Here is a 14024-nt window from a genome sequence, read left to right on the forward strand (position 1 = left end):
GCCCTAAAGGCTCGCAGCGAGTCACGCTGGGATTTCTGACTTTAGCCTGAGGTAGGCTGCTTGTGTCAGAAGAGACGGGGGACGGCTTCTAGAGATTCGTGACACTAAGAATTCATAAGAAAGGTTAAACCGACGATTACTACTTTCGATGCAGAGAAAACAAGTCTCTTCGAACATTACGAAAACATGTGCCTACGCGCGCTGACGTTACCGCCCGCGCTGAAGGGTGGGGACCGAGCGGCGCTCCTGCACGTGACGCCAGCGCATCTTTGCGATTGGCCGCCTCGGGGGCGCGGAGCTCGGGCGCGGACGCCTCGGATTGGTGTTTCGGGGCAGCGGGGTGGGCCTTTGGCTGCAGCCGCGGGAGGTCCGGACACTGGCGGCCATGGGACTTGCCGGTAAGCGCGCGTCTGACCCTGCGCCGGCACTCTCGGCCGCTTCCGGATGGGACTGGGCAGCACCCGTGGGAGTGTGGCCGGCGATGGAAGGGGCGAACCCGGCGAGGTTTAGAAGCTCGGAAGTAGGGGTCGAGAACCTTCGGAGTCGAGCGGGGCTGAGGGTTCGCTGGAGCGGCCGCGCTGGAGCCGGTTCCGCCGAGATTGAGGCGGGTAGGGTGAAGGGCTCCGGGACCTCCAGCCTCAGACACCCGCCTACTGTCTGGCCATCATCCTCCTTTTGGGCCTGGCGAGACCCCGCTTGACTCCAGCGGGGTCGGTGGTTGAACCGGGTCGTCCCTTCCTTGGCCCTGGCGCTCTCCGGTGACCTCTCCAGTGAGTGGAGCCGGGAGTGAAGCCGGGGTATTTATTGCCCAGGGTGTGGGTGTGGAAACAACGTTCTCTTGACCCAAGCCCCGGCAGGGTATTCCTAAAGCTCCTCGGGAGCTTCTACTGCTGACTGCCCAGGGATTCGTTGGCCATGGCTGGTTGTAAATTTACGGCGGTCTCGCATTTGTCACTTAAGTGTCTGGGTGGAGACCTTGGGCAAATCGCTCAACTTGTTTGGCTTCTCATTTGTAAAGCAAGGGAGGTATTCCTGAATTTCCAAGCCTCTCGTCGGATTTAAAATCTAAGATTCTGTGATTGTTCCGTTTGTTGAGCTTTTACGCCATAAAGATGTTAGTCGTGATGACCCAATGGAAGTAGGCAGATTCCACAGTGTTTGCAGGTTAATGACAAAACTTCAGATAATTTCAGATGGTTCTTTGCTCACTTTTTTTTTAATTACTCATCTTTTTAAATTGAATACAACTGGGAATTCAGGTTTAGGTGACAAACCACGGTAAGAAAATGTTACTGAAACCACTTCAAAGTACAAAACGGAAGAATCGCGGTATTTGGTAATCTTGAATCTTAATTAATAAATTGAGGTCGACAAACACTTAACTGAGTATTTCTGAGACTGTGTTTAAAATACAGATGACTTTGTTGGCAGGAATAGATAATTAAGAGTTTACAAAGGCAGTTACTTTGCATTTCCTGAGTTTGCAGGTGAAATCAGAAACAGACCTTTAGGATGGCTTTCCATTGTGTAGTTCAGTTTACGGAGGTATGAAAATCTTATTTGTAAATCTGAGGAAGATTGTCACTAGCTTTCCAAAAGACTCTTTAGCTTTAAAACTAAGAATCTGTAATAGGACTGAATATTGAGTGAATTTTGTGAATAAAGTGAATAAGACTGAATTTTGTGCTGATAAGGATCTAGGGGACCCCTGAGATCAATATTTCCTACTTTAGATGTAGGAAATAGCCCCAGATCTGCTCTACCTCGAATTGAGCCTTTATCTTTAGACTTCAAAGAGAGAGACACTTCTGGAAGTAGGCCTGTGTAACTGAAAGAAAGGTTAAGAAAGAAAATGAAAGCAGTTTATCACCATTCTTGAAGAAGGAAGAGGAAAACATAGATGGATACCTGTAGCACTTGCGGTAGGTGCTCCTTGAAAAAGCTACTGTCAGAAAGACACTTAGGATGCCGGGTATATTTTAGTATAAGCCACAAAAGTGAATAGCAAAAGTGTATGGGATTCGCCACATCAGTGGCTTAAGCTCTAGAGCAGGGCTGGCAAACTTTTTCTGGAAAGAGCCATATATTTAATTATCTGAATGAACTGGTTTGTTAGCACATTCTTCTAAACTGTGATGTAACAAACTAATTTTTAAAAATTAGGTGTATCAGTATTTTTAAAGCAAAATTAAAATGTAAGGGCATTGTGGAATCGAGTTTTGTTGTAGAGCGCAGAGGAAGTACTAAGCAAGTAAATGTCAGATGAGTCATTTCATTATATGCTTGTGTTTTAGTTCTAGGGGGAAAGCTAGCAAATGTACATTAGCATAAAACAGTGTTTATGTCTGGATTTGGAAAATGTAATATATTTTGTCGCTGAGCTGAGATCTTGTTTTACTCTCTCTTTCAGGTACTAGACGACACATAACCGAGTTGCTGTAAGGACAAATGCCTAAACCATCTCAGCATGGCTTATAGAGGAGGAGGTGGGCGTGGCCAGCCCTCCTCATCTCTGCGCTCCTGTGTTAGCCCTGGAAGTCTCTCAACATGTAGGACCCGTACCCATAATATATGCATGGTGTCGGACTTTTTCTATCCTAACATGGGAGGCGTGGAAAGCCACATTTACCAGCTCTCTCAGTGCCTGATTGAAAGAGGGCACAAAGTCATAATTGTCACCCATGCTTACGGAAATCGGAAAGGCATCCGTTACCTCACTAATGGCCTCAAAGTTTATTACTTGCCTCTGAAAGTCATGTACAACCAATCTACAGCCACGACCCTCTTTCACAGTCTGCCATTGCTCAGGTACATATTTGTTCGGGAGAGAGTCACGATAATCCATTCACATAGTTCTTTTTCTGCCATGGCCCATGATGCCCTCTTCCACGCCAAGACAATGGGGCTCCAGACAGTCTTCACGGACCATTCCCTTTTCGGATTTGCTGATGTCAGCTCGGTGCTTACAAACAAGCTTCTAACTGTGTCTCTTTGTGACACAAACCACATAATTTGTGTCTCTTATACTAGTAAGGAAAACACTGTGCTAAGAGCAGCACTGAATCCTGAAATAGTGTCCGTCATTCCTAATGCTGTAGATCCTACTGACTTCACTCCAGACCCATTTAGGAGGCATGATAGTATAATAACTATTGTTGTTGTCAGCAGACTTGTTTACAGAAAAGGTAATGAAATGATAGCTACAATTGCACTGCACAGACTTTTTTTTTCTTGTAGAAAGCTGTTGAATACTTGAATGTAATGATTGTTTGGCTTTTCGTTTTGTTCTATGGTTTCATAACTACTTCTGTATTAAATATAGCAAAGAAAGGTGTAATGTCTTATACATTCAAAAAGAAATTTCTGGAGTGGTGGTGAATGCTGCCCACTCCCCCCCCCCCCCCGTGCCTGCCCACCTTCGATGCTTTAATAGTTACTTAAAGATAAAAATAGTAATCTGATGTTGTTTAATAGGTCAGGTCTTTCTAAAGTTAAAACAGCCCCATATGTGTGGTAAGAAGTAACAGGCTGAGCTCACCACTAGCCCGCCCTTTCTGAAGGCAAAAGTCATGTCTTTCATTGCAGGTATTTTGAAAATTCAGAAAAGCACAGGGGTGGAAACTAAAATCAGCTGTAACTGTACTGTTCAGGGGTGACCCTCATGAATATTTTGATGTACAACTCTCCTGTGTTTTATCGGGATCCTCAAAATCAATGAACTTGTCTCCCACGTGGCTCTTTGGCAACTTGCTTGTTTCATCTCATCGCAGATTTAGACATTAAGAGCATGTAGGCAGGTAAGTGGTGAAGGCAGGGGGATTAGACAGCTTGGAGTCTGATCCCGGCTGCATCCTCTTGTGTGATTGAGGACAAGCTACTTAACATCTCTGAGTCTCAGTTTTTTCATTTGTATGGTTTGGGCAACAAGGGGACTCTTGTGAGGGTTCAGTGATGGTTCCTTTAAAGTACTTAGGCCAGTTGGTATTTGATAAGTGTCTGCCATTACTAAGGAGGAGATTTTTTTTTTAGTGCCTCCGCAGCATTTGACACCACAGTAGCGTTCATAGAGCCTCGTGTACTAGAAGCCTGGAACAGTCTGGTTCAAAACCTAACTGGTCTTCAGGGTGGTATTTGAAAACCTGTCTAGTAATCAAAACTGTCACTCCAAGTAGGGAATTATTAAAAAGATAACAGGTACCTTCCTTAAATACTTGAATTTAACCCCAAATATTATTAACGTGTACTGAGTTGCCAATAGTCTGAGGTTGGCCTGCAGGCGTAAGAGTACTGGTCTACCGCTTGGAGCTGCATCAACTTTCTGGCACAGTCTCCTTCAAAAAGCATAATTTATCGTTGCCAGTTTGGGTTCCTTGTAAGTGGGGCGAGAACGTAACAGTGTATGAAGTAACGTACTTCTGGATTCTTAACTGGTTTTTGATTTTGTGTAGTGGTTTAATCTGACTAGAGCTTTTCTCCATAACTTCGCTTTGTTGAATTTTTCGAACCATTCAGCTTAGTTTCATAGAAACTTACTCCGTCAGTTTATGTGCTGTTTAACTAAATGTCCCAACACGATAGCAAGTGTAGCTGGCATCAAACACGTGGACCAATGCAGCTGATTGTTGGTGGGCACGGAGTGCAGCGGTGGGATCAGCAGCGTCCCGGTGTGCTAGGGAGCGGTCTGAAATCCACGCACAGGCCTTGGTCAGTAGGCTTTATATTTGGAACAGAGCCTCGGTTGATCGAGCAGGTTGGTGGGAAAACCACTGAACGTTTTCTGGGGTGAAGGCATGCTCTCGTGATGTGCTTTCATTCTTGAATCAAGAAGATGTGAATGGACCGGCATTCTCTGGTCTGAATCCCTCTTGGGATATTGGTGATGTGTTTGTCATAACTTAGAAAACGTGCCTAGTTTGTCTTTTAATCACCTTCGGGAGCTAGCTAGCCGAGCAAGCGCCTGATGCACACGTCGAGAATCAGAGCAAAACAATTTGTACAAAGATTTTAAACCTGTTACCTTTACTTCGTGAGTGATGGTATCTTAACCAGCTGAGTTAACCACCAGCCACAGAGCGAAGGTATGGCCTGTCCTGTTCTCAATTCAGTACTTTAATGAATATTGAACCCTCTCGATATGCCAGACATGGTGCAAAAAGTTAACATTCTCAGAAGGAATGGCCACGTCCATAGCCCAAAAGTGAGTAGCTGTATTTATGGTCCGTTACTTATTAACTAATTAATTTCCATAGGAGGTGTTCCTTTGGACCAGTTCTCAAAGGCCCGCTGCCACGTATTGAGTGAGAGAGGCTAAGTCCCAGTTCTTATCACCCAGGTTTTCTGGCTGCCGTCCTCCCTCTTTAGAGCCTGTTGTGCTCTCAGGGTGTCACGGTGCTCCTCTGTGTGTGCAGGCACGCCCCACTTCCTGCTGCGGTGGTAATGACAACTTCCATTTATATTCTGCAGTTGATAAAGCCTGTGCATGGTACAGTACCTCACTTGACTCTCCCAACAACTGTAGGGTAGATGTTATCTGCATGTAACAAAGAAACTGAGTCTCAGAGAGGGTAAGTAACTCGCTCAGGTTACACAGTAAGTATCAGAGATGACAAACATGAGTTCAGCTCTTGAGTTAAGGGCTCCTGTTCCCCTCACGTCTGGCCCAGCGTCTAGGTATATGCAGACTGATTTGAGTCTTTAAAATATTGTTAGACTGAACTTTAAAAGCAGTTCGAATCATGATTTTTCTTTGTCCATTTTGTGTGACTATGGCGATTGAAAGCCCTTTTCTGTGTTCCATTGTGTTAGACACTTCTCAGAGGCAGGAGAGTATCTTTTATCGTTTGGGAAAAACCTTTTATTCTTAGAATAATATTACAGATCATTGATAATGTTCATCAGTTCAGTTTCTTATAAGGTAGTTGTCCGGATTAAATGACATGATGCACTTAAGGGACGTAGCCTGATGTAGTAACCACTCAGCAGATGTTACTAGTTGTTATCAGCTCTTAGGATTATTACTGTGTATGTGTTGCACTTTTCAGTTGAAGAATGGGTTCTTAACCTTCATATTAGACGGGAGAAGGAAAGGAAAGAAAGAAAATGAAAGAAAGGAAGCTAAATGTTAAAAGTCATTAAGCCACCTTCTGGTTTAGGTAGAAATCCAGTTGATGGATTTCGTAATTGTCTCAAATCAAAGGTAGCTAAGATTTTAATGAGAAGCCTTCATAATTCAGAAAAGCCGCATGTGAATTTATGTTTGCTAATGCAATCATATTTGGAAAATACTGGCAGAGTTTACTTAAATCCTACTTTGAATTATTTAATAAAAATGACCCCGTATAAATGATTTCTCCCACCATCTTTTTAAATAACTCATCTGCCTGTATTTGGGAAGATTGATAGAAAAAGTGCAATTCTTATGTATGTGCGTGTGTATGTATGCATTTCTTAAATGAATAAACTTTAACTGGGTTATTTTACATTTACTTTTACTTTCGAATGTGTCCAGTTTATAGTTGTTAATGAACTAAATTCCCAAATAGTGTCAACATTGCTGTCACTTTGGATAGCCACTTTCAGACTGGTAGGGCATGGGTTTTGGTACTGCTTTATATCACCTGAGGTTGGTTTATGTATTGTAAGAAAAATGTTTCATTAAAGAAACAAAGGAACCAAGATGTACCCTTTTGTTCTCTGTACTGCAAGGATCTGGCAGTTGAGGTCCTGCCACCTGCATTTACTCTCATTCAAGGGAAGTGGGCTTCGGCAGGTTTGGACAGACTGCTCTTACATTTGGCTAATAGTATGAGGTTTGTTAAAAGACCCTCCTTACAAACTGCCTTCTCACCAAAGCCAAGGCTGTGGTTCCACTTTGTGGCTTAGCCCCTTCCTGTGGCGGGAAGTGGAACACAGACGTAGAAATTTTGTCGCTGAAAGAGACCTTGGACTTCAGGTACATCCGGTCTCTTCATTTTCTATATCAGAAAACTTCCCCGTGATCAAAGAGCTTGCTCCTAAAAGGGCTGGGACAAGACCTAGATCTCCAGTCAGCTGTCCGGCTGTGTAGAAAATTTAAACATTAGCTACCTCAACTACCTTTTTTAGATGTAGGTAATGCGGAAATGCGAGTGAATAACTTCAAGAATGTTATGTTAGAATGAAACACAGTAGTCCCCTTATTGGGTAACAGTGGACGTCAATGGATGTATCTCTAAGATTTGCAACTCTTAGGAGACCACTGGTAGTTGAAACATTCTACCTTCCTAGGAAAGGTTTGAGAGTTAGCTTCTCCACTTAAGGAGGGCGTAGCTAATATTTACCAAAGTGAGTGGTTTCTCAGTTCTGATTAATTTTTTTTAAGTTTCAATGTTAATATTTCCAACATTCAACTTTATTTTATATTTTCAGGGACTGATTTGCTTAGTGGTATAATACCTGAACTCTGTCAGAAATATCCAGATTTAAATTTCATAATTGGAGGAGAGGGACCTAAGAGAATCATTTTGGAAGAAGTACGAGAAAGGTACCAGCTGCATGACAGGTATTGATGGATTCTGTATTGTCTTGGGTGAGAAAGTATGTTACCTAAATTCAGTTTTGGTTCCATGTGTCTGTTAAGTGGGCTGCTTCTCCTACATGCACTTGATGTAAAAATGTAACGCAAGGCCTATTTTTTTTTAAAATGTGTATAAAATGGGAAACCTTAGTTTAAAAAAAATCACAATCTAATTTTTTTTTGCTAGTCCAGTATTATTTGACTTTTGGGGGCAGTGGTTGGAAGTACCCTAGAAGACGTGTGTGTGCGCGCACACACACACACACACACACACACACACACAAAACAAGCACTTTGGAAATGTTCGTAGATTTTCAAGCCTTGCTGAGTTCTGCTTTATATAGCATGGCCCAAATCATGTAAATTGTCCTGCACATACAGATTCAAATGCTTTCCTTTCTCAGTAACTTAGAATGATGTTTGCTGTGAAGCGTCAATTTAAAACGGGCCTTTTTCTGTTTAGAAATGACTCTTTAATATTTACTCTCCAAAGTATATATATATATTTTCACGGTTCCTTCTTTTGCCCCAAAGAGTGACATTTATTCAAAGAAAAAAAAATGACAAGATGTCCATCCCTTGGCTCCCTTCCCTCCCCACTCCTGTCCAAAGTATATTGATATTCTCACTAAATGCCAACTAATTTTGGAGAAGTTGAAATTTGTATGCGTGACCAAAGTTAGAAATATGTTAGCTGTATGAGTTTTAACCACATAGCTTCAAAAGACTCTTTTAGATCAGAATTTGGGGTATTAATTTTTTATGGTGGAAAATACTAGAACCAGCAATAATCTAAGTATAATATGAATAGCACACTTGGCTTCTAAATGATATTTCTTTTCTAGCATGATTTTCACTCCCTTCTTTTCTTCTTTCATTTCAAAAATCAGAGTGCGTCTTTTGGGAGCCTTAGAACACAAGGATGTTAGAAATGTCTTAGTTCAAGGACATATTTTTCTTAATACTTCCCTTACTGAAGCATTCTGCATGGCAATTGTGGAAGCAGCCAGTTGTGGTTTACAGGTAAAAATCTTTGAGGGCTTACACTGTTGGGGTTCCTATACTTGTATTTTGAAAAACAAGCAGATACATTCTGTAATAACTTTTAATTTAAGTTGGTTTTGCTGATTTTCCTGAGATAGGAATTATGGTATATTATATATTCTTTTTCTCTTTTTAAGGTTGTAAGTACCAGGGTTGGTGGAATTCCTGAAGTACTTCCAGAAAATCTTATCATTCTATGTGAGCCTTCTGTCAAGTCCTTGTGCGAGGGGTTGGAAAAAGCGATTTCCCAGCTGAAGTCAGGAGCATTGCCGGCTCCCGAAAATATCCATAATGTAGTAAAGACTTTCTACACCTGGAGGAATGTTGCGGAAAGAACTGAAAAAGTATGTCATGCTAAGCAGAGGGTATTTGAAGGTTGTGTCTAAATTCTTGGCGTTTCACGTACATGTTTGCTTTTTCTTGCATAGGTTTACCCTTTCTGTTGCTTAAGTTTATGAAATCTCTTCACATGAAAAGAAATGTACTATGTACTACTTTTGGGAGTTTTTTCATAGGCTGAGTTTCTAGTCAACTTGTTGCGTTTGACATCTGAAAACAGCAGTAATGCCATCTAGAGCCTTCATTAAAGTGGGCTTAAGGAAGTTACCGAATTTTCTAGAAGTCAAAACTATTAAGGGCCAGACTGATACTAATAGCTCCTCTTAGACCTTTTCTTGGGGCTCTTTCTAATTCTAAATCAGGCGGCCTATTAGAAAACACCTGGCTTTGCTTAGTCCAATGGCAGCGATGTAAAACAAACGTTTCATTCAGGCTACTTCCCAAAATTCTTGCGTCACCTTGGCTAAATACCTTGATTTTCTATGGGAAAAGGATTTTTGCATCTCTGCACTGATTGAGAACATAGTAAGTTAAGAGTCAGAATGCTCATGACAGATGTTAGAAAGACCACAGATAAAAAGCGGCAATAGAGAATTTATAGTCGTTCTCTTAATTCTTCCTGTTCCACACAGGCCGTTTTGATCCTTTGCGACCCTCCTCCGTAGTTTAACTGTGCATATTTAGAAAATTGATGGAAGAAATTAAATTGGAGTTCACGCTGCAAATATATTTTGTCAACTGTTCTAATTCACCAGTCTCCGCATAATTCGGACTGAAATGTATTCCAGATGTTTTGAGGGTAGAAGAGCTAGCTGGAAACAGCCTGTACCTTTCCAGAGGCTGCTGGTGTGTAGAGCCCGCCCTGCACGTCCCAGCCATCCTGAGTTTCAAAGGAGATGGCTCACAGGTCCGCGGTGTGACAATGACCACAAGTCATGCTCCAGTGCAATTGAAACAGATAAATGCTGGCTTCATTTATGTGTGCGAAACTAAGTATGTTTACGGATCTTTGTTTTTAAAATATTTCTGAGTTTCATGCTTAGCCGTGCTTCCAAACAAACAGCAAGGCACCTACTGTACCGGTTCGCAGCAGTGAACGTTGCTTTGTTTGCCAAAAGCGTCTGACCTATGCCATCTGCTAAAATTTCCCCCGTCTTTCCCCCGTCTTTCCCCCCTCCCTTTTATTTGGAGTCCACAAAGTGGTTCTGTATAGTCTCACCGTCCGTGCTCAGCAACACAGCCTCACAAGGCTGTGGAAAGAAGAGCCTCTCTGTACCCAGAAGCGCCCTAGGTTAGAGCCCTCTGATGGTGGTTGATGTCTGCCAGCCAGCCGGGAGAGCTGCTTAGCCAAGTCAAGGAATCTTAGAAGGCCAGTCCTGCTTCAGGAAGTCACTGCTGAATTAAATATGGCCTCGACAGAGGTGACCTGAAAAGCGGTTCCAACTTCTCAGGACTTTGGAATTCTCGTAGTTGGTTAGAATTGATGGTGATCTCCTAGGGGACAGGAGTCCTGGCATTATTCGTCTTTGTGTGATGCAGTGTCTAGCCCCGTGTTTTGTCCAGAAGCAGCACTCCATAAGTGTGGAATCACAGGGCAGTAATTAGTTTCATTAATCACATCCTTACTATAACAACGACGATGAAATGCAAGCGCCTCCCGTTTGCATCTATAACACATTCCTGGTCTGTGCAGGTCGTCGTTTCTTGTGGGTCAGAGCGCTCACTCTCGGCCTCTCTCCCGCCAGGTGTACGACCGCGTGGCAGGAGAAGCTGTGTTACTGATGGACAAACGACTGGACAGACTCATCTCTCACTGTGGCCCAGTAACAGGCTGCATTTTTGCTTTGTTGGCTGTATTCAACTTTCTCTTCCTCCTTTTCCTGAGATGGATGACTCCAGATTCTATCATCGATGTTGCAATAGATGCCACAGGGCCCAAGGGCTCCTGGACTCATCAATATCCTTACAGTAAAAAAGGGGGCGAGAATAATGAGATGTCTAAACCCAGGTAGAAGAAAGCCTGGATTGTAAGGTTTTACACATTTGTAATAGTTCTAGTAAGATGATTGAAAATAACCTTGCTTTTTTTCTTGCTTTTTTTTAACGTTAATTTAGTAAGTTATGCTACCTCTATATCATTCAATGTTTTATTTTGAGGAAAGATAAAAACTTATGCAATTCCTGAGTGTAGAAACTCCTTGCACTTACTTAAGATTTAGGAGAGAACATTGAAGCCACTCAGGTATGAAATTTTTCAGACTACTGAAGTCCCTCTATCAGAGATGTTTTAAAATTATATTTTGGGAGATTTTGGGTGCTGAAGGGCCAAATGTTTTCTGGGCATTTTTTGGCCAATTTTAAATGTTCTACCATTAATTAGACATTCACCAGATGTTTACAGGTTTTCTTTCGGGAAGTACAACAACGATATGAACTGTTTTTGAGTCCTCTTCATAAACATTCCAGTCATTGAAGTCATGTTCTTAGACATTCGTTTGGTGCGCTCAGTAAGTGTTACAGACCGTCAGCAGGATTCTTGAGCAAAATGGTCCATCAGTTATGAGCATGTTTTAAGCACCTACTGTGTGTAGAAAAATGAACTAGACACATCCTGCTGCTATGGACCAGGGGCGCATTCAGATGTTCTTTGTGTATCGCTTGGGTGGCTCACTTCACCATAGTCACAGTTAACAAAATGGTAAACCGTCTAACATGGCCAAAAACACTCAGGCTTCCAATGCCAGGAAAAAAAAATGGTCGGCACACTCTGATTTCTTCAATCTGGTCATAATGCATTCTCCTAGGTAGAGCCTTCGTCTTAATTTGTGTTTATGAAAAACCTTTTTGCTTCTGAAATACTAGGGACCGATATCACTGTTGACGATAGTGCAGAGAAACCCTCCAAGTCTTCCCAGGCATAATTGAGTCCTCTGTAAATGCCTTCGTATTTTCCGAGCAGGACGGATGAGGTGTGCCGTCTCCAACTCAGCTGTTACCCTCCTCGACCTTTGATAGAAGTCACTTCCCTTCACTTGTGGCCTAGCTGATGTCTGAGAAGTATTGTCAGTGTGCAGAAGTCTTCACCCCGGAACGTTTTATTTATAGCAAATTGAGTCTGAAAATTGTAGAAACACAGTCTCTTTGTGGTTGTCTGTTGTTAACTGTAATCGTTGTTGCCCAGAGCCATGGGTTTTTAAACCCCAAATTATCCACATGGTGTGTCTTATTAACTCCTTGAACTCCTTAGAATACATTTTTGTGATAAAGGACTGTGAAGTCAAAAGAAAGAGGCGCTCGTGGCGCACTAGGAAGATGCTGGCAGTATTGGGATTCTGTACAGAATTGGTTTCCTTTTTTTTTTTTTTTTTTAACGACAACACTCACAAAGCTTCTTTTTTAAAAGGTATCTTAACATGCCTATTAACCGGTTGCCACTGATACATAAAAAATACGATTTTTGTTTTGTGCTAAAACACAAATGCAATGTTATTTTTAAAACCTGCAAGTTGAGCGATCTTTTGTTAAAGAGAAATGAGTTGACCCAAACCATTAAAATGTTAGGGATTTTTTTGCACAGAAATTGATTTATATAAATATGAAATAAACAGTGCCAATAATCACGAAAAAGCAAGAAACAGTAACCTGTGTTTTTATTTATTCTCTTCAGCAGCTTTTAAGGGCATACTACCATTGGTTCTTATATTTTTGTTTCTCAGCATATTTTCAAGATGGCCATTTATTTCAGATGGAAATGGGATTTAAACTATTTGCATGTAAAATATGTAATTTGCAAATCAAAATTAGTTCCTTTGGTTTTAACAAATGGAGGTAAATTTGCTTGTTCTAGTAAATCTTAATTTTCAGGCTTCCTGGATACCTTAATTGTAACTGTCGGTGTTGCACTGGTCAGTATGCGCAAACATATTGTTCGACCCTGCTACTTCCATTAATTTGAAAGTGAACTTGCAGTGACGAGGAATTTATGAAAAACAATACTGTATTTCTCTCGATATTACAAAAACTAGCACATATGAAACTGATTTATGAAAACACGCTACACGTCCAAAAAATAAAGACCAAAATGACATTTTGACAATTTTCTGAGTTTGTCTTGTTTTATGAAGAGAATATGATTTCTTTGTTTAACAGTGCCCCCGCACCCCCTCCCTCTTATGCATGCTCTTTCACTGTGATTAGACATGTTGCTTGGTCTGTTAGTTAAACAGGAACTGTCCTTCAGATGATGAATTACTCTGTCATCTTTTCTCTCTAGAGTACATTCTCTCTCTTTACTCATGGAATAGCACGTTGAATTATGCCTTTGTTTCCTGATCCACACAAGCCCTGTTTTTCCCTGCACTGGAGTTGTCGCATGAGCCAAGCAAATACATCTAGAAGCTGTTGTATATGCGAACTACGTAATTATGCTTTCTATCTCTTAAGCTATTTTAAGAGGAATTTGAATTTTGATTTCACTTACAGGAGCCCAGCTTCTCCCACCCCTTTTGTTGGAAACAGTGGAGAGCAGTCCTCTACGCTGGTATTTTCTGATTTATCTTGCACCAAAATTTATTTTTGGCCAAGTTGGGGTATCATAGGTCTGTGTTTACTTTAGCACAGGGTTTTTTAAAGTCCTCTTTCTCCTTCTCCACATTCCCGAAAGAATATGGTGAGATGTTAAATTGTATCATCCTGTGGCTGGGCTTTTTTAAATATGAAATTCTAAAAATTCAAGTTCTGTACAAAATTTAATTTGTATTCACTAGTACTCCGGGGACTTGATTTTCCTTTATCCTTTATGTTTGGCTACGGCTCAGTGGTTCTTAACTGAATGTGGGTAGGGGGATAGGGGAGAAGGGGGGGTGGCGATTTTGCCCCGTAGGGGACACCTGGCAGTGTCTGGAGACATCTCTAGTTGATAGCCCTGGGTAGGAGTGTGGGGGTGTTGGCATCAAGTGGGCAGAGGGCAGAGCTGCTGCTGGATATCCTACAATGTTTTTGGATCCCCGCCAAACAAAGAATTATCTGGTCCCAAATATCAGTAGTGCTGATGCTGAGATATTGGTGCTACAGAGGATTTCGTCTG

The 14024-nt window shown here is 41.7% G+C and overlaps 1 protein-coding gene across 2 annotated transcripts; it reads left to right on the forward strand.

Moving 5' to 3' along the window:
• The first annotated feature begins 380 nt into the window (after positions 1–380).
• PIGA (phosphatidylinositol glycan anchor biosynthesis class A) lies at positions 381–13039 on the forward strand. Of its 2 annotated transcripts, none has more exons than XM_032880146.1 (6): positions 381–398; positions 2411–3185; positions 7408–7540; positions 8446–8578; positions 8737–8943; positions 10684–13039. In XM_032880146.1, exons 2-6 carry the CDS (start codon positions 2468–2470, stop codon positions 10948–10950), a joined length of 1458 nt encoding a protein of 485 aa, XP_032736037.1. In that variant the 5' UTR covers positions 381–398; positions 2411–2467; the 3' UTR covers positions 10951–13039. The 2 variants fall into 2 exon arrangements, with proteins under 2 accessions (XP_032736037.1, XP_032736036.1); XM_032880145.1 differs by lacking the exon at positions 381–398 and adding an exon at positions 414–770.
• Positions 13040–14024: the final 985 nt, after the last annotated feature.

The sequence above is a fragment of the Lontra canadensis genome, unplaced genomic scaffold (assembly GCF_010015895.1).
Source record: "Lontra canadensis isolate GAN:19392208 unplaced genomic scaffold, GSC_riverotter_1.0 scaffold68, whole genome shotgun sequence".
NCBI classification, from domain to species: Eukaryota; Metazoa; Chordata; class Mammalia; order Carnivora; family Mustelidae; genus Lontra; species Lontra canadensis.

Excerpts from the sequence above, each read along its gene's own strand:
- PIGA (XM_032880146.1), top strand. The coding sequence starts at position 2,468 with ATGGCTTATAGAGGAGGAGGTGGGCGTGGCCAGCCCTCCTCATCTCTG. Across the intron at positions 7,541-8,445 it reads AGGTACCAGCTGCATGACAG|AGTGCGTCTTTTGGGAGCCT; the intron begins GTATTGATGGAT and ends TTCAAAAATCAG. Across the intron at positions 8,944-10,683 it reads TTGCGGAAAGAACTGAAAAA|GTGTACGACCGCGTGGCAGG; the intron begins GTATGTCATGCT and ends CTCTCCCGCCAG.